Source organism: Cherax quadricarinatus, chromosome 18, assembly GCF_038502225.1.
Source record: "Cherax quadricarinatus isolate ZL_2023a chromosome 18, ASM3850222v1, whole genome shotgun sequence".
Classification (NCBI taxonomy): domain Eukaryota; kingdom Metazoa; phylum Arthropoda; class Malacostraca; order Decapoda; family Parastacidae; genus Cherax; species Cherax quadricarinatus.
In genome coordinates, this window is record NC_091309.1 from 43,809,237 (window position 1) to 43,830,407 (window position 21,171).

General features: G+C 41.3%; 1 protein-coding gene across 7 annotated transcripts in view; it reads left to right on the plus strand.

The window, feature by feature from the left end:
• LOC128689506 (luciferin sulfotransferase-like) overlaps positions 1–19,090 on the plus strand; it is a 181,633-nt gene extending 162,543 nt beyond the window's left edge. For 6 of the 7 annotated variants that reach the window (XM_070086457.1, XM_070086455.1, XM_070086459.1 and 3 more), the window contains 3 exons: positions 10,308–10,402; positions 10,603–10,791; positions 17,991–19,090. In XM_070086457.1, the coding sequence (XP_069942558.1) occupies positions 10,308–10,402; positions 10,603–10,791; positions 17,991–18,101 (395 nt within the window). In that variant the 3' untranslated portion in view covers positions 18,102–19,090. The remainder of the gene's footprint in view (positions 1–10,307; positions 10,403–10,602; positions 10,792–17,990) is intronic. The other variant, XM_070086460.1, reaches the window with a different exon arrangement.
• The last annotated feature ends 2,081 nt before the right edge of the window (positions 19,091–21,171 follow it).

The window sequence follows — 21,171 nt, forward strand, 5'->3', positions numbered from 1 at the left end:
CGCACCTCCTCCTAACTTCCAAACTACGAATTCTCTGCATTATATTCACACCACACATTTCCCTCAGACATGACATCTCCACTGCCTCCAGCCTTCTCCTCGCTGCAACATTCATCACCCACGCTTCACACCCATATAAGAGCGTTGGTAAAACTATACTCTCATACATTCCCCTCTTTGCCTCCAAGGACAAAGTTCTTTGTCTCCACAGACTCCTAAGTGCACCACTCACTCTTTTTCCCTCATCAATTCTATGATTCACCTCATCTTTCATAGACCCATCCGCTGACACGTCCACTCCCAAATATCTGAATACGTTCACCTCCTCCATACTCTCTCCCTCCAATCTGATATTCAATCTTTCATCACCTAATCTTTTTGTTATCCTCATAACCTTACTCTTTCCTGTATTCACCTTTAATTTTCTTCTTTTGCACACCCTACCAAATTCATCCACCAATCTCTGCAACTTCTCTTCAGAATCTCCCAAGAGCACAGTGTCATCAGCAAAGAGCAGCTGTGACAACTCCCACTTTGTGTGTGATTCTTTATCTTTTAACTCCACGCCTCTTGCCAAGACCCTCGCATTTACTTCTCTTACAACCCCATCTATAAATATATTAAACAACCATGGTGACATCACACATCCTTGTCTAAGGCCTACTTTTACTGGGAAAAAATTTCCCTCTTTCCTACATACTCTAACTTGAGCCTCACTATCCTCGTAAAAACTCTTCACTGCTTTCAGTAACCTACCTCCTACACCATACACTTGCAACATCTGCCACATTGCCCCCCTATCCACCCTGTCATACGCCTTTTCCAAATCCATAAATGCCACAAAGACCTCTTTAGCCTTATCTAAATACTGTTCACTTATATGTTTCACTGTAAACACCTGGTCCACACACCCCCTACCTTTCCTAAAGCCTCCTTGTTCATCTGCTATCCTATTCTCTGTCTTACTCTTAATTCTTTCAATTATAACTCTACCATACACTTTACCAGGTACACTCAACAGACTTATCCCCCTATAATTTTTGCACTCTCTTTTATCCCCTTTGCCTTTATACAAAGGAACTATGCATGCTTTCTGCCAATCCCTAGGTACCTTACCCTCTTCCATACATTTATTAAATAATTGCACCAACCACTCCAAAACTATATCCCCACCTGCTTTTAACATTTCTATCTTTATCCCATCAATCCCGGCTGCCTTACCCCCTTTCATTTTACCTACTGCCTCACGAACTTCCCCCACACTCACAACTGGCTCTTCCTCACTCCTACAAGATGTTATTCCTCCTTGCCCTATACACGAAATCACAGCTTCCCTATCTTCATCAACATTTAACAATTCCTCAAAATATTCCCTCCATCTTCCCAATACCTCTAACTCTCCATTTAATAACTCTCCTCTCCTATTTTTAACTGACAAATCCATTTGTTCTCTAGGCTTTCTTAACTTGTTAATCTCACTCCAAAACTTTTTCTTATTTTCAACAAAATTTGTTGATAACATCTCACCCACTCTCTCATTTGCTCTCTTTTTACATTGCTTCACCACTCTCTTAACCTCTCTCTTTTTCTCCATATACTCTTCCCTCCTTGCATCACTTCTACTTTGTAAAAACTTCTCATATGCTAACTTTTTCTCCCTTACTACTCTCTTTACATCATCATTCCACCAATCGCTCCTCTTCCCTCCTGCACCCACTTTCCTGTAACCACAAACTTCTGCTGAACACTCTAACACTACATTTTTAATCCTACCCCATACCTCTTCGACCCCATTGCCTATGCTCTCATTAGCCCATCTATCCTCCAATAGCTGTTTATATCTTACCCTAACTGCCTCCTCTTTTAGTTTATGAACCTTCACCTCTCTCTTCCCTGATGCTTCTATTCTCCTTGTATCCCATCTACCTTTTACTCTCAGTGTAGCTACAACTAGAAAGTGATCTGATATATCTGTGGCCCCTCTATAAACATGTACATCCTGAAGTCTACTCAACAGTCTTTTATCTACCAATACATAATCCAACAAACTACTGTCATTTCGCCCTACATCATATCTTGTATACTTATTTATCCTCTTTTTCTTAAAATATGTATTACCTATAACTAAACCCCTTTCTATACAAAGTTCAATCAAAGGGCTCCCATTATCATTTACACCTGGCACCCCAAACTTACCTACCACACCCTCTCTAAAAGTTTCTCCTACTTTAGCATTCAGGTCCCCTACCACAATTACTCTCTCACTTGGTTCAAAGGCTCCTATACATTCACTTAACATCTCCCAAAATCTCTCTCTCTCCTCTGCATTCCTCTCTTCTCCAGGTGCATACACGCTTATTATGACCCACTTCTCGCATCCAACCTTCACTTTAATCCACATAATTCTTGAATTTACACATTCATATTCTCTTTTCTCCTTCCATAACTGATCATTTAACATTACTGCTACCCCTTCCTTTGCTCTAACTCTCTCAGATACTCCAGATTTAATCCCATTTATTTCCCCCCACTGAAACTCTCCTACCCCCTTCAGCTTTGTTTCGCTTAGAGCCAGGACATCCAACTTCTTTTCATTCATAACATCAGCAATCATCTGTTTCTTGTCATCTGCACTACATCCACGCACATTTAAGCATCCCAGTTTTATAAAGTTTTTCTTCTTCTCTTTTTTAGTAAATGTATACAGGAGAAGGGGTTACTAGCCCATTGCTCCCGGCATTCCAGTCGCCTCATACGACACGCATGGCCTACGGAGGAAAGATTCTTTTCCACTTCCCCATGGACAATAGAAGAAATAAAAAAGAACAAGAGCTATTTAGAAAAAGGAGAAAAACCTAGATGTATGTATATATATATATGCATGTGCGTGTCTGTGAAGTGTGACCAAAGTGTAAGTAGTAGTAGCAAGATATCCCTGTTATCTAGCGTGTCTATGAGACAGAAAAAGAAACCAGCAATCCTACCATCATGCAAAACAGTTACAGGCTTTTGTTTCACAGTCATCTGGCAGGACGGTAGTACTTCCCTGGGTGGTTGCTGTCTACCAACCTACTACCTTATATATGTATATATATATATACATATATATGTATATATATATATATATATATATATATATATATATATATATATATATATATATATAGATATATATATATATATATATATATATATATATATATATATATATATATATATATATATATATATATATATATATACATTTATATACTTATGTATATATATATATATATATATATATATATATACAAATATATATATATATATATATATATAATTTGCATATATATATATATATATATATATATTTGTATATATATATATATATATATATATATATATATATATATATATATATACATATATATATATATATATATATATATATATATATATACATATATATATATATATATATATATATATATATATATATATATATATATATATATATATAATGTCGTACCGAATAGGTAAAACTGGATAATTAACAAGAACTCATTTACTATTAAGTCCTTTATAGAATTTAGAATATAGAATTATAAAATATTTTGTTCATTTACGTTAAGTTAAAAATTAATAATTATGTACCAAAAGAACCTTAGGAAACTTATCTAACTTTATTATAACAAACGTAATTTAATTTAGCATAATACTACTAAATATATTTTAGATAAGTTTACAGTAATTTTATAATAAACAAACACAATGAAATATATTTTTTTCGTTAGGTTCAGAATGATTTTTGTGAAATTATTTCATGCATATATTTTCTCTTGCCTTATACGGCAAGAAGAGTGTTCCTATTTAAGCAAAAGTAGCAAGTTTTTACCTATTCGGCATGACATATATATATATATATATATATATATATATATATATATATATATATATATATATATATATATATGGTTTAAATAGTGACTCTCTTCTTGCCGCATAAGGCACGTGAAAATTTGTGCATAAAATATTTTCGCAAAAATAATTCCGAACCTAACGAAAACAATATATTTCGTAGTGTTTTTTGTTATTAATGATACTAATAATGTTTCACAAATAACCCACACAGAAAAGGGAGGAGCTTACGACGACGTTTCCCTCCGACATGGACCATTTACAAAATCACACTAACGAAAAGGAACGAACGAACGAACAAGTTCTGGTAAGATCCCAAATGGGATGAGTGGGGAAGACGGGACAGAAGAAGAATAGCACTGGAGAGGAGTGTTCTTAGTCGTAGAAATAGAGCCAGGGCTTAACCCAGCAGCGAAGGCGATCGTGGAACAGATATTGAGAAGAATAATTCAGGTTCTTCTGTTGGGACTCCGGTGGGGTGAGCGGGGAGGAAGGGACAGGCGAAGTTTAGCGCTAGAGAGGAGTGTAGAACTGAGCCATCTCTTAACCCAAAAGCTAAGGCGAACGTGGGTCTGAGAATGGTACCTGTAAGAAAAGGTACCTGTCAGAGAATCCAAGGTTATTTATAAATAGGGTTAGGAGCAGGATCATGCAAGGAGTAGAAAAGGTTGTGTTGGTTTGTGGGTCTGCGAATGTCTTCGTCAAGGATAGAGGTCCAGTAGTCATGTCGTGTCTCAAGTTTTTCTATCTGTCTGTCACTGAGCGTCTTCTAGTACAGATGCAGCGCAGGGATGTCTAATTGGGCATGGAGAGACTCGCTTGTGGCGAAGTCCTCCCATCTGACATCAAGCACCCAGCGCAGTGCCATGTTCTGGACACGCTGCAGTTTAAGTAAGTTTGTTTTTGCTGCAAAAGAGAGGGCTAGAGGAGCGTAAGTTATCAAAGGACGTATTAAGGATTTGTAGAGGTGTAGGTTGCTGCACTGATAGGCATGTTTCAGCATGTAGAGGCCCGCAAGGGCTTTACTAGCTATTGCATGCCTTGAGTGAATGTGTCTGTGTAAACGAAGAATGTGATCGCAAAACATGTAGACTATTGTCTCCTGACTGCCTATGACACAGACAAAGAAGACTTAATCAAAGACATTAGTACTAAAAACAAAGTCTCTGTTGACGATATTTACAGACCTGAAAACTCTACCATCCTCAAAATAAGCTGTTCAACTTCTGACGCGTCTACACTCTTCAATCAAGGAATCCTTGCCAAGACCATCCGCATTCCTCCAAACACTCTTTTCACTCCGAACTTTCACCCCATCATACAATGTCTGAAATGCTACAAATTCGGCAGTGACAAAATCTCATGCACATCCACACAAATCTGTTTCGGATGTTCAGCAACTGGCCACTTCTGGAGCACTTGCAACCTCCACCTTGTAATAAAGTTGGTAGAATTACCGACAATATGTAAAGTAAAAGGACACAAGTGCAACTAATGTGACATTTTATTGTGGAAACGTTTCGCTCTCCAGGAGCTTTATCAAGCCATTACAAACAATACATGGACACAAAGGGTATATAAAGGCTCAGAGTGAGGTGCAGTACTAGTGAGGTACCATTTAGATGTTCACTAGTGGTAGTAGTAGTAGTAGTAGTAGTGACAAAAGTAATAGTAGTAATACAATATGGTAGAGCAATTAATTCGTACATGAGTAAAAGGATATAAAAGCTATTACTTGGGTAACATAAAAATAGGTTGGACAAATATAGACTGGAAAGAGGCAGCCTGTTTCAGTGTTCACTCTCTGTAATGTGCAGTATAACAGGAGAGACTATGTGATGGTAGGGTTTACTGTTTTCAGGAGGATTCTTGCTAAGACTTCAGAGATGGTGAAGCTGCCGTTGTTTTGTTTAATTGTATTCGAAACAGCGATCAGTGTTGATTCGAGGCACTTGCGTCTGCGGAAATTAGTTTCTTTAATCACTAATTGGGCGTCTCTGAATTTCATGAGATGATTGGTAGAATTTCGATGTTGTACACAGGCGTTGTTCAAGTTATCGTTCCTACATGCGTAAATGTGTTCATTGAGGCGGGTGTCGAGGTTTCTTGCTGTTTCACCTACGTAAATCTTGTCACAGCCTCCACAGGGTATAGTATAAACTTCTGCGTTGACTGGTTCGTGGTGCTTGGATTTTGTTCTGGTTAGATCCTTTATTGAAGCGCTAGAAACGATGGCGACTCTGGTGTTAGCTTGTGAAAGTACTTTTGAAACGTTCAGTGCAACCTTAAATGTTCTAACTGCAGCGGGTCACATACTGCAGTTGCAAATTCCTGCCCTTCTAGAAAAGATATTCTCTCCTCCCTCAGAGCAAGCCAACCTCCCTCCATCCCCAACTCCTTCCCTGCACATCCCCCCCTTCCATACCTCCCTCCCCTACCCCCAATGCCTGGGTTACTACACGCACTTGGTCTACCTCTCCTACTCTACACACATCAAACACCAACACACAGATTACAAGCACTTCTTCTACACCTACACCCACACTAGACTACAAAACTGTCAATTCGTCACTGCTGCCCAGTCTGCGATGGTAATCTCTCAAGCTTACCAATCAGACTACTCACAGGTCCTTAACCTAATCTTCCTGCTTCTTTTCTAAACCCCCTACAACCTCTCCCTCCTCCCTCTCTCCCACTCCCCCACTTCCTAAACCCACTAGCTCTCCTCCTCCCCTACCCCTCTTCACTATTTCTACCCCTCCCACCAACACCTTTACTGTTGCTGCTACGACCACCCCTTCCCAATCACCTTACCCACTTCTTCATCCCCAACCAAAGCTTCCACTTCCTCATCCCTTACCATAGCTTCCACTTCCTCACTCCCTATCAAAGCTTCCACTTCCTCTGCATCCACCTTCGCCCACTCCACCACAACCAAAACTTCATCCAGGTCCAACTCCACCTCCTCCAGACAAAATCCACTCAAACCTAAACCTGCCGCAACTTCTAACGGACAGACCAAAGAACATAAAAACAGATCCATATCTTCCTCTCCCTCCAGGAAACGGGTCCGTAACATCTGCAAACACATCCACTGATGGCACCATTATCATAGGCTTTAATCCAAACTCCTCCCCCGACATTAACTTTGCTATGACGAAACCATTAAATCATGTTTAAAGTGATTCAGTTCAAAGTACGCTCTTACTTTACAATTAGACACCTACCGGCCAAGCTCCTTGAAGCAGAGAGGCCAGATATTGTTTTGCTAAACAGTACCTGCCTCAAAGCCCCTCAACGTATCCGCCATTATGGCTATACTGCACTACGTCCCCCTATGATCCCCACGATGGGGTTGCCATCCTTGTCAAATCCAACATAAAACACGAATTTCTCCCAATCCCTTTTATTCAACAACACTGTCTTGCAGTCAGAATACACACCCACCTTGGCCCCTTTATCTTTTTCACCACCTATGCTCGCCCAAGCACTATTCTCAACATACACGACCTTTCCTTAGTCTTCAACTACACCAACATACCTACTAGCTGACATGAATGCCAAACACACCGCCTTTCATCACACCAGTAACAACCAACTTGGTCACCAATTACTCAACTTCACAAACCATAAACACCTAATTTATCTTGGCCCGGATTTCAACACCTTCTACAACCACACGGGCCAAGGCAAACCAGACATCATTCTGGCAAACCGAGCCAGCTCTCTATTTCAACACTACTTTTCATCTGGCCCTATTATAGGCTCTGATCATATCCCAGTCATCTTACACATTTCCTCCAACCCTATCCTCATCCCAGCCACACCTTCCTTCTACAAGAACGCTGACTAGGATGCTTTCAAACAACACATAGACAATACTAACCTCACCTATGACTACAACAACAAACCTATCTCTGACATCGATACTCAACTTGATCTCATCCAGGGCACCATTACACAAGCAGAGAACACCGCAATACAAAAAGAAAACTCACACCACTCGTTATTCCTTCAAACCATCACTCAGAACAAGAAGACTAATTATTTGCTACCACAACCGCTTCCTCTACAACACACATAGATTTAATCAAGTCCGATTAGATCTCACTTACCTTAGAAACAACATTCTACACAGCCTAGACCAAGACCACAACAATCACTGGTCACAACTCATACAACAAGCAGACAAACAAAAAAAATCAGAGGCACAACTCCCCCCAACAAATTCAAACACATCACCCACAACAACACACACATCTCAGACCCGCAGGCTGCTACTAACATCTTCAAACACATCTGGGAGAACATCTTCCACCCTCCCACCTCACCCTAACGTTATTCAACACATTCAGAACATAGGACACTGGAACACTGCACACACAAGAAACAACACCAGATAGCCACATCCATCTGGACTCTCTTACCTCCTCCCAAGAACTCGACACCCCTTTCACCAACACAGACATTAAAACTCTCCTCAGACACCTTCCTCCCAAGGCTCCTGGTGCCTCTGGCCTAAACCATAATATCCTAAAACACCTTCCCGACTCTATCATTCTGCCTACACAAACCTCCTCAATGCCTCCCTTGCCTCTGGATACTTCCCTTCCATCTTCAAAGCTGCTACTGCTATCCTCCTTCCTAAACCCAAAAAAGAACACTGATCCTAGAAACTATCGCCCAATCAGCCTCCTCGAAACTTTAGGAAAACTCTTTGAAAAACTCATCAACCATCGCCTTCGCAGATACCTGGATTACAACTCTCTACTTTCTGATGGCCATTTTGACTTCAGAACACACAGATCCACACAGGATGCCATTAACATCATCCACATAAACGCAAAACAAAGAAACAGGACAGCCCTGGTTGCAAAAGACGTTGAAAAAGCTTTTGACACTGTCTGGCACGAAGGGCTCAAGTACAAACTCTGCACTAACTTTAACCTGCCACTCACTACTCGTAAACTCCTCTGCAACTTCCTAGCCAGCCGTACCATGAGAATCAAATTCCAAGGCTGTTACTCAGACTACTTCACACTAAATGCTGGAGTACCCCAGGGATTTGTCCTCTCCCCTACCCTCTACATTTTATGCACTAACGACATTCCAACACCTGTATACCACAACTCCATCACACTAGCCTATGCAGACGACATTACACAACTTATCTCTCATGCCAATATAGATACACTCACACACAAAAGACAAAATGAGGTCGACAGGATAGCCATCTGGGAACAAAAATGGAGGATCAAAACCAAGGCAGCTAAATCCAGCATTACATATTTTAACTACAGGAAACGTGATCCTCCATTACCTGTCGAGCTCAGAACAGCTGACACCCGCACTTACATCCATATCACACAATCTGCCACTGTCCTTGGCGTTAATCTTGACTACCTTCTTCATTTACACGGACACATTCACTCAAGGCATGCAATAGCTAGTAAGGCTCTTGTGGGCCTCTACAAGCTGCAACATGCCTCCCAACGCACCAAATTACACCTCTACAAATCCCTAATACGTCCTCTGATAACTTACTCTCCTCTAGCTCTCTCTCTTGTAGCTAAAACTAACTTACTTAAACTGCAGCGTGTCCAGAACAAGGCGCTGCGCTGGGTGCTTGATGTCAGATGGGAGGACTTCGCCACAAGCGAGTCTCTCCATGCCCATGCGCTGAATCTGTACTGGAAGACGCTCAGTGACAGACAGATTATCTAACTTGAGACACAACATGACTACTGCACCTCTCTCCTTGACGAAGACATTTGCAGACCCACAAACCAACACTAACCTTTTCTACTCCTTGCATAATCCTGCTCCTAACCCTATTTATAAATAACCTTGGATTCGCTGACAAGTACCATTCTCTGACCCACGTTCCCCTTAGCTTTTGGGTTAAGACATTGCTCAATTCTACATACGCTCCTCTCTAGCGCTAATCTTCGCCTGTCCAGTCCTCCCCGCTCACCCCACCGGAGTCCCATCAGAAGAGCCTGAATTTCTCTTCTCAATATCTGTCCCACGATCGCCTTCGCTGCTGGGTTAAGCCCTGGCTCTATTTCTACGACTAAGAACACTCCTCTCCAGCGCTATTCTTCGTCTGTCCCGTCTTCCTAGCTCATCCCATTTGGGATCTTACCTGAACTTGTTCGCTCCTTCGCTCCTTTTCGTTAGTGTGACTTTGTAAATGGTCCAAGTCGGACCGAAACGTTGTCGTAAGCTCCTCTCTTCTATGTGCGGGTTATTTGCGTATCGTTTCAGTCACGGTATTGTGCCTTTTTTTTTGTTATTAATAATGTTTATTATGAACGGAACAGCCATGTGTTGTGCCATTTACGAACTGGAACGTGACACTGGATAGTACAATATCATGAGGTACTCTTACTGTTAACTCTCCTCGACAGTGCTGTACTCACCCTTCTGGGTGCACATCCTGAACTTCTGGAAGATGAGACATGAAGATCACATTCTCTTCCTCCGGTATGAGGACATGACGAAGGTAATGTTTTACTCTTTTTCGACATGTGATATTGCAGTGATAATGATAAATAACATGCATGATATGTTGTAATATTTAACTAACATATTTTGATTTAAAATTTTCTCGTTGAGGTATTTTGTCTCCACCTTATTTATAGGTACATTTAACAAAAATCTAGCTAATTCTTTTTCCATGTATTATGGTCATACTGAATGTAGGACCTGGCGGCAGTAGTGAGGCAAGTGGCAGCTTTTCTAGGAAGAAATGTGAATGAAGAGCAGGTGTCATGGCTGACTCATCACTGCACCTTCGAGGAAATGAGTAAGAATCCAGCAGTAAATTACGACACCTTTCGGATGGCACCCACACAAGAGGCAAAGGAAATAAAGTTCATGAGAAAGGGCAAGGTAACTCGTACAGAAGAGTACTGAGCATTTGTCTTTGTGTTCATCTTAATAATAGTAGATTAATGAGTTACCAGAGAGTCTGGTGCTGACCCTCTGTCAGGTGAGATGAAAATTGCATTAAATAAATCGTAATAAAGCCGGTGACTTGAGTAAACCTCACGCCTCGAGCTTTTGGTTGAAACACAATTAGACTGGAGCCATTCTTAAACTATAGCAATTTTAAAAAGTCAACAAAATTGGCGAACCAAACATTTACGAAGTAAACCTGTATTGATCAACATGTTGCATACGTGAGCTAGAACTTGTTTAGTCTGTCACAGCAGGTGAGAAGAGGTGATGGAAGATATAATGGCGGCACGATGGTTAACACACACTATTCTCATCGATGGTGTTGTGTGTTTAACTGCTGCTTTCTTTCTTGTGTTATTGCAGGAAAATCATCGACACAGATGTCTTACAGGGAAGATCCAGTACAGCCATATAGGGAAGGCACGGAGAAAAAGCAGCTATTAAAAGCGTAACGCCATCAAGGAGAGTCGCTGTTATAAGCCTTGTGGCTGGCCACCTCAAAGTGATCGCTGCCTTACCTATCGAACTCAATGATCTGAGTAACTTTTTTATTCAACTTCTTCTCTAGTTACTAGTTTAATGTTGCTCCATGACACAACGCAAGTGAAACTGGTTGCTACTGTGTGAATGATTGCGTGTGTTTCTGGTGTAATATATTTTGCAAGACATCTTGTGTTCTTGAAAATTATGAAAAGAATATTACATCATCTTTGATCCACATAATATTGTTATATCCTGCATAGCGTATAGTGCAGTTGTTGTCTTTGTTGTCACAGGTGTTGTGTTTAGTGTGTCTAGAAAATTCATGCATATTATTATTATTATTATAATAAAAAAGAAGCGCTAAACAACAAGGGCTATACAGCGCTGCAGGGCAGGGAGGGATGTGAGGGTATCGGGTAGCAAGAGGGAGAGGGATGATTAGTAGGTTATGGAGAACAGCAGGGCAGTGGATAGTGCAGGGGTAGAGGGTAGCATGAGATTGAGGTAGAAAGGGCTGAGGGGAGTGCTAAAGGTATCGTCATCAGAGTTTGTGGAGTAAATCAGTTATCAAAAAGTCAATGAAAGAGTCTGGATTAAAGGAGGGTCCATCAGCAAGAAGGGAAGGTTAGTTATAGAGCAGATCAGACCAACGTTGTTGCCAACGGGTGCGAAGTTGGGTAACAGTTACAGCAAAATAGTCCATGAATGGAGCACCTCTATATGAAACTGAAAGGTCATATACCGCTGACTACACAGCAGTGTCTGCTTGTTCATTGCCCTGTTCGTCAACATGACCAGGGACCCAACAAGAAACAATATCTTTGTGCTTGGTAGAGACATGGCGTAACCAAAGTTGCGTATGGAGAACTAGGGGGTGAGGTGTCTCAAATTTTTGTATAGCCTGTAAAGCACTAAGGGAGTCTGAAACAACCACAAATGGTAACACAGGCATAGATGCAATACGGATAAGTGCTGAAAGAATGGCATACAATTCAGCAGTAAAAATGCTAGCCGAGGATAGTAAATGCCCTCGCACAACACTGTCCGGAAACATTGTTGCGAATCCGACGCTGTCAGAAGACTTAGAACCATCTGTGTATACTGCGATGGCATGAGATTGAGAGTGAAAGTGGTCAAGAAAAAGAGTGCGGAAAGCTGCCGTAGGCAGTTGGGCTTTCGCGCATGGCAATGAGAAAGAACAGACACGAACAGCTGGAACTTCCCAAGGGGGTAGGGAATGTGAGATGCTACATGAACAAAGAAAGGCGGTAACTGAAGGGAAGACAAGAGCGAATGTAGGCGAAGAGAAAAGGGATGGAAGAATGCCTACTAACATCAGTGGCTATTCTCTATATGGAGGGATTGTTAGATCATGAGAGCGAACATAATAAAGAAAGCAATGGGAAACACGGTGATCGGGAAAGGATGAAATAATCGCTTCGGCATAGAGACTCTTAACAGGTGAAGAGCCAAAAGCACCAAGGCATAAACATAATCCCTAGTGATGGATGGGATTAAGGCTAGAGAGAGTAGCAGGAGAGGCCGCCGAATAAATCTGGTCACCATAATCGAGTTTCGATAAAATTAGGGCTGAATTTAGGCGAAGGAGAGTTCTACAATCAGCTCCCCATGAAAAATGATGAGGGTTTTAAGAAGGTTCAGCCGGCTGTGACAACTTGCCTTCAGAGAGGTAATGTGAGGTTTCCAGGATAACCTACGGTCAAACAGAAGGCTTAGAAACCTGACCGTATCACGTTCTGGGATACCTGAGCCATAGAGGTACAATGGATGATCAGAGATGACAGAATGTTTAGTGAAAGTAATCTGGTGAGTTATTGTTCTGGAAAATTTAAACCCATGCGTGGTGGCCCAATTGGAAACACGGTTGACCGCATGCTAGAGAGAAACTGCAATGAGGTGACAGTCAGCGCCTGCACAAGCCATAGCGAAGTCATCAACATAAGGTTATGACCAAATATTGGATGGAAGAAGAGAGGCCTAATCATTTATAGCAAGGAGAGAAAGTGTTGTACTCAGAACACTTCCCTGGGGGACACCAGCTTGGACAAAGTCTGGGGAGAGCATATTATTAGCCTGAACACAGAAATGTCTGTCAATTAAGAAGTTCTTAAAGAAGGATGGTAGATTGCCTCGGAGGCCTAAAGAGTGGGCTTGGGCCAAAATATTATACCTCCAAGTTGTGTCATATGTCTTCTCAAGGTCAAAAAATATGGCAATAACTCAGTGGTTATTCGCAAAGGCATTACGAACATATGTATCCAATATCCAAGTGTAGTAAGGGGTCAATGCTAGAACGGCCCTTACGAAAGCCATATTGACTAATGGAGAGACTTGTGTGTCTCGAAATACCACATTAAATGTGGATTTTCCAAACGTTCCATCACCTTGCAAACTGCACTGGTAAGAGCAATGGGACGATAGGGAGGCATCATGTCCCATAGTACCCGGCTGGCGGAAAGGGAGAACAATGACAGATTTCCACAGCTGGGGAAGAACTCCTTGTGACCAAATAAGATTAAAGAGTTGTAAGAGGACTGTAAGGGCTGACTGATGTAAATGTTGTAACGTCCGAATATGAATGCCGTCAGGCCCAGCTGCCGATGATCGCAAGCTGAGAGTGTTGCCTCCAGTTCCAGAAGTGTAAAAGGCACATTATAAGATTCTTCTTTGATAGAAGAAAAGTCTAAGGGCGCTAACTCTCTGGCTGACTTTGTGGAAAGAATCAATGGGCATAGATGGAGCCCCTGAGAAATACGGACAAGAGGATTACCAATTTCAATGGCTACGACAAGAGGGTTTGCTATGTCAACACAGGCAACCCACAGAACAGGAGCAGTACTTTTTTTCAGACTGCACTCATAGAGGAGGCTGAGGTGATGGTGGAAGCATAATCTCACCAGTAAGTGCATTGAGCGTCGCGGATGACATGGCGAGTGACCACTTGCCTCTGCTTAAAATCAAGAAGTCTCCCTGTCTTTCTATTGTACTAGTACCCGCCCCACGCAACGCGTTTCAAATGTACTGCACAAGCACAAGCAGGAGACCACCAAGGCAGCAACTTCTGAGAATGCCTGCCCAAGGTTTAGGGTATAGAATGAGAAGCTGTAAAAACTCATCATTGGAGGACGAAGAAGGAACCTCACTAAAAGCAGTTAGTTGTGAGAAAAGGTCCCAAATTACTTGATCAAATTGCCAGCGTGGACTATGAAGAGGTGGTGAATATGAAGAAGAAAGAATGATTGGAAAATGATCACTGTCATGTAAGTCGGGAAGGACAGACCAGGTGAAGTCTAGTGCAGTGGAGGAAGAGCAGACCGAAAGATCGACGCAAGAGAGAGTATGAGTACGAGGATCAAAATGGGTGGGAGTGCCCGTATTTAAAACATGGAGGGGGTGAGAGGCGAGAAAACCCGCTAACTGAATACCACAGGAGTCACAGTGAGACCGCCCAGAGGAAATGGAGGGAATTAACATCGCCAAGTAACAGAAGTGGTGGCGGTAAGGACAAAACAAGAAAAGCAACATCCGGGATAGATAATGCCCGAGAAGGAGAGAGATACATAGAACAGATTGTATACTACTTATTCAAGTGCATACGGGCTGCAGCGTAATGCAGCAAAATATGAACAAATAGCCGATTGTACGGAATATCGGTGCATATAAGAAGGGCACTTTCATTAAATGATCCATCAGAAAAAGGATCCGAAGAATACAATAAATCATAGCCCGAGATGGGATGGATAATAGCAGGGTGCAATTTTGGTTCCTGTAAGCAAACACCAGCAGGGGAAAACCGGGAAAGCAACATCTGAAGCTCACCCCAATTACCTCTGAGGCCGCGGATATTTCCCGGTAAATAGGCCATGATTGGTAACGAGAAAGATACAAGAAATCTGCAGGTAAAACTTCCTATGGACTAGAGGAGTTAGAAAAGTCCACATGTGGCGGCAGCAGAAAACGTTAAAGCAGCGAAGGAATGGGACTGTGAAGATAGGAGTTGTGCAGATGGAGGAGAGGGAAAAGGAGGAACAGGAGGTGGATCAGTGTCCATTGATGGTTTAGTCTCTTCAATATATTCTGAGATAGCTTCATGTGTTTCGGAAGACAAAGACGTATGCAATACAATATTGGAGATGGAAGGAGGAGGGTAAGTATAGACTGAAACAGCAATGGACTGTACCAAAGTAGGAGGACGAAAGGGTAAAGGGAACTGGAGAAGAAGTGTGGGAGGAGACAGAAGAGGAAGAAACCTGGGAGGGGACAGGGGAGGAAGGTACAGTACAAGGAGGAGGGTGAACCTCCACACTTGTAACAGAACCAGTGAGAGGTGAAGAACCAGGTACAGAAACTGGAAAGGTAAAGTGTGGAAGTAGAAGGGAAAGAGGGGTTAAAGGAGATTTGAGCAATGGGGATTTCTTTGATTTCTGAGAAGTAGAGAGGCGATTGGGAGGAGGTGTTGTACGAGGTCTTGTCAATACCAGAACTTGTGAGGGAGAACATGAAGAAGTGAGAACAGACTTAGGTGTTGAGGTAGGGACTTCTGAGTCCAGGACAGCAAAAGAATTAGAGACAGGACTGACTATGGAAAGGGTAATCCCAGAAGAGGCCGCAAAAGATGGGACACTAGAGGCGGGGGGACGTTTAGAAACACAAGAATAAGAAATATGGGGTAGTCTTCCTTGGAGGTATAGATGAGAAACTGCCATAGGATAGGGGAAACCTGTCTCTTTGAAGCAACGGATTTCTCGCTCTTTTAAGTAAACTTGGCAATGGCGAGAGTAAGATGGGTGAGCCTCATGACAATTAAGGCAAAAGGGAGGTAGACTACAAGACGTATTGGAATGGTCATCGGCACCGCAGACTGGGCATTCGGCCATAGACCTGCAATATTTTGCTGGATGACCAAAACGCCAGCAATTTCTACACTGTTGCGGTGTAGAGATCGCCTTTCGAACTTGTAAACGATGTCCCACTATATAAACAGAGGATGGGAGTTCACGACATTCGAAAGTTAATTGAAGACTGGGAGGTCTTGGAGTTCCAAATGTTCTAGAACATCCTTGCCACATGTCTGGAAGTTCTGTTGGACAATGGTATAGGGCAGAATGACAGTACCACCACAAGAATAAGGGAATGATATCGATAGTATCGATATATGAAAGAAGAGAAAGGTCATGAGCTTGGTTAGCATTCTGGACTGTGTTAATGCATGTACCACTCTTGAGAGCGTGAAAGGATATATTTTTACCAATATGGCATAGGAGCACCTTGCCAGCACTATAGTCGGAAAGATAGGCAGTAGAGGAAGTCGGTCATAAAGTAAAGAATTTAATCCATTGAGCATTCCGAAACTAGGCGTGGAAAGGGAGTGTCGGTCTTTTCTGAGTAGAATGAGAAGGAGGCAAAGAAGTATCATCAGGCAATTGTCGTGGGCGTTTATGAGTCGGACTGGAATTGGTCCTACGTGGGATGGGCTGGCGATTCGAAAATTGCCGCACCGTAGACAGAGAGGCCAGAATCATAGTCAAAGAAGAGCGGAGGTCAGACATATCAAAGGAGTCAGTCAAAACCTGACTCCTTCGAAGTGGGTGATGAAACCACCAGGAAGTGTCTGAAGAGTGGTCAAAAAATGAGGCAGGGCAAGAACGGAGTGTAGTATCAAGAAGGGGCCAAGGGGGAGCAGGTTCATGGATTTGGGATTCCATGGTTAGATCACTTCTTTCTGTTTGTTTTTTAGACAAAAAAACAAAGATGGAAAGAAAGAAATGGAGGGAAGGAACATGGAGGAATAGCTCCTAGGTGAAAAAAAAGGGCTGTAAATCCCCCTCTGCACCCAAGAGGACCTCAGCACCACAAGTAGTGCAGATGCGGCATGGAACCCGTGCCATACCCTACCCTTCATGCCAGTAAACCAGCAATCCAGGATAGCAACCTCATATCCACCGAGCCACCTTGGTGGACAAAAGAGAGGGTGGCCGGACACCCTCCACAGAGCATACCTACTTTGGCTACCACCCCCTGGAATCCGATATGTAGCCTCCAGAGATACACTCGTCACCCGAAAGACACCCAAAGCCACCCCCCGGGAGACTGGAGAGGGTTCGGGACATTCCCAGGTAATCCAGACTCCACGTCAAACTAGACCACCGCCAAGGACCCCAACGGAATGTGATGGGCCCCGGTACCCTATCCCCTACGTAGGAACTAGATTGCCTGTGGGAAGAATCCCAAAGGCCGAAAAAGAGGAAGGGAACAGGGGAGGGATGAGGAGGAGGAGGAGGAGGAGGAGGAGGAAAGGGAAAAAGAGAGGATGGGACAGAGTACGGGGTATTGGGGGATAATTAGGTTCCGTCGTAGGAAGGAGACCAAAATGTCTAATTCCTCAGACCAAGAGCCTCCTCACCACTCCAAGGAGCCTCCCTTGAAGAGGAATTTGTGCATACTTTTCGTTGCCTCGGAAATAATATCTGGTAAAACTTGTGACTTACTGATTAAAATCACTTTGCATTCCACCTTTGCGCCTAACACTTTCCAGCACCTCTCCTCGCGTGCTGTAACCAACCTTACTATTTTGAGGTACTTTATATTTATAGTCACTTTTCACAATCAAAAAATCTATTTTACAGGTAGGAGACTGGAGGAACCACTTGACGGAGGAGCAGCAAAAGGCTTTCAAACAATGGACGTTGAAGTATCTGCAAGGCTCTGACTTTCCTTACTATCAAGACTACGAATAAGATGCAACAAATCACACATAATAATTGCTAGATATTCTTACGTATGGGAGACTTAGTTAAATTTGTGTTGCAAGTCACATTTATTAATAAATTCTGAGTTAACTTTCTGTTACCAATATTCAGATAGTTGCTACAGAATAAAACAATGTTGTCATAAAATTAAGAAATGTGCTAAGTGCATTTTAACTTCCCGTTCGTTCGGTATTTATAGATAATTAACAAAAAGTTATAGAAAATTATTCCATTCTCTCTACGAAAACTACATGTATTTCCGTTACCCCGTCGCCAGCGCCTCAGTGCAGAGTGTGACCAGGTTGGTAATGACATTAAACAATAATTTTAAAGATTTAAAGGAAATCAAAAGACGCCTTCACATGGATATTACACAACTCATATATAATTCACACCCTTGAAGGAGACCAAAAAGACCAATATCCAATACACACAAGCACATTTATTTTGAAGTCTCTCAGAAATTGCATTATTAAGCTGACAAAGGTGTGACAGTGAGACTTTGGTTACAGAGAACTTCTCGTGTTCCCTCCAGAGTGTGAACGTGTGTACACAAACTCTTTACAAGACTTCTTCAAAAGGAGCTCAACTCATCTGTATGATCCTTATTTTTACTCTCAATAGTTATTACAATGAATAATAACACTAGAAAAAATCAGACACAAAATAAATTAATTTTATACACTATATTACTGCTAAACAGAAATTCTAGTGAAAACAAATTGGAACAACTAATAATAGAAAATCAACTTGCGAGAATGGTCACACTTCCAATACATTTCTTCAGTTAATTTCCAGCTTTTTCAGTAATACGGATATTTTCAAATCATCTACAGATACTACAGTAATAATAATGATAATAATAATAATAATAATAATAATAATAATAATAATAATACTGATAATACTTTCTCAATTGAACATTTGTCTTTGTTCTGCATTACATTTCAATAAAGCAATGATGATAGCTGACATTACCCATTGCATCTTTTAATTAAACTGTATTTATTTCCTACATCCGAGTTACAGAACCATGTACATAGTAAATAGGTAACGATATAGGCAAGAAACATGCAATAATGACGGTCATAAAATTTTCACAACTAATATTTATCACACCTTTAATATAGGTAATGCTCCAAGGGCTGATTTGCTTCATTATAGTGGCATCTACTCACTGTCGTAGTCGGGGACTTGGTTATGCTGAACTTAGATTCTGTATTAAGGGAGTTTTATGCCTTTTATGGAGGATCTGTCTAAGGTTCCGAGATAGGTTCGTTATTTTGTCTCCTTGTTCCTGTTGCTGTTTACTGCTGCTTATTGTTGTTTAGCAAATGGTTCGTCATACCGTTCAAACAAGGTGGTTGATTGCCTTGATAGTTGAGAAGATAGATGGACTTGTTGTCAGTCACTGTTTAAGTCTAAGTCGAGTCGAGTCTTACTGAGACTTATGGACGTCCTCGGGCAAAAAATTGTAGCTCTTTTGTTTACCGTCCGATTTCTTCCAGTTTTGGTGCACAAGACAAAGTGTTTTCACTCTTTCTTGAAAATATTTATCAAAAATATACCTCAAACAACAACTGAGAAAAGACTGAGAAAGGACTGATTTACTGAAAATGCCCTTGTGTCAAAATTTATTCCTATATGGGACGACGTAAGGTTGTTAGGACACTTGGTGCCGAGAGAACAATGTTAATACGTACTTACCCCAGAACCTTGACTCTAAATAACTTTATTTCACAAAAAAATAAAGTTTGTTAGTTCCTGGAATGTTGCAAAAAATCCTGCCCTTTACTCCCACATAACTCCCAAAGTATTTGGAATATTTCCAAAAATGAAATGGGGCAAAATAGAGAAATCATTATTCTACAATTTCTGTGAATATTATTCCATTTAATTAAGTAATAAAGGCAGAAATAGGTACATTAGGTGAATAAGTTACTTCCGAGATATCGGCCTGGAACGCCGACCGGCCCACCGTCTCAAAAAAAAAAAATCGCGAAAATCGCGTTTGTTTGGGTGTATTTCTTAGTAAACTGATGTTCTAGTGCAGTTAACCTCTTCAAAACATCGTTTTCTCTTACTCAGAGACCAAAGAATACGGCATGAGAGGATTCACTCATTTATATCGATATATTACCGATGGTCTCTAGCCATATGATGGCTTAATTTATTCAGTCTAGAGTAAATAACATGTTTGTATGTTATTTATAGTGTTTATTATATCATATTAGATCATTTCTGATAGATAAATAAGCCGTAGAGTTGATATATAAGCTGATATAAGCGTAATAATGAAGTGATTTCTCCAGGCACACTGGGGAGCGGGAACACTGCCGAGCGTTCCCATATGGTGCCTGGTTGTCTCTAAGTCTACGGATAAGCTCCGCCTACTGTTTTATGATCCCAAATAGTCAGTTATTATATTAGAAAGAATAAAGCAAGAAAAAGAGATAAAAACAAGGAAATAATTCCAAAAAATATATGGGCTGTGAGCAGACTCACTACCCACATCGCCGTCACCATACCTGATATAAATGACTATAATTTCTTGCAGAAACGTCGTAGAACATTCATTCTTGTACCATTGTGTTGCCAAAGAGTAAAGTTATTTTTCGGTATATATAACTCAATTTCCATAATTTTTCGATTTTTGGTTGAGTGCGCGCGGAAATTTGCCCGAGGCCACAGGGGTCAGTGTTGGGCCCATTGTTGTTCACAATTTACATAATCGACACAGATGAGGAAATAAATAGAAACAAGCAAATTGACTAATGACACCAAAATAGGCCGTCCAGTTCATTTTATTGAGGACATTAGTGCACTCCGGGATGATTTAAATAGACTGATGCAATAGTTGGAGAAGTGGAAGATGCAGTTTAATTTAGACAAATGCAAAGTTCTCAATCTTGGACAGGAAAATAGCCATGCCACACATAAACTAAATAATGTATATCTTAATACAGTACTAATGATTGGGAAAAGGATTTAGGAGTTCTGGTTAGTAGAAATCTGAAAGAGAGACAACAGTGTATAAGTGTTTGCAATAAAGCTAACA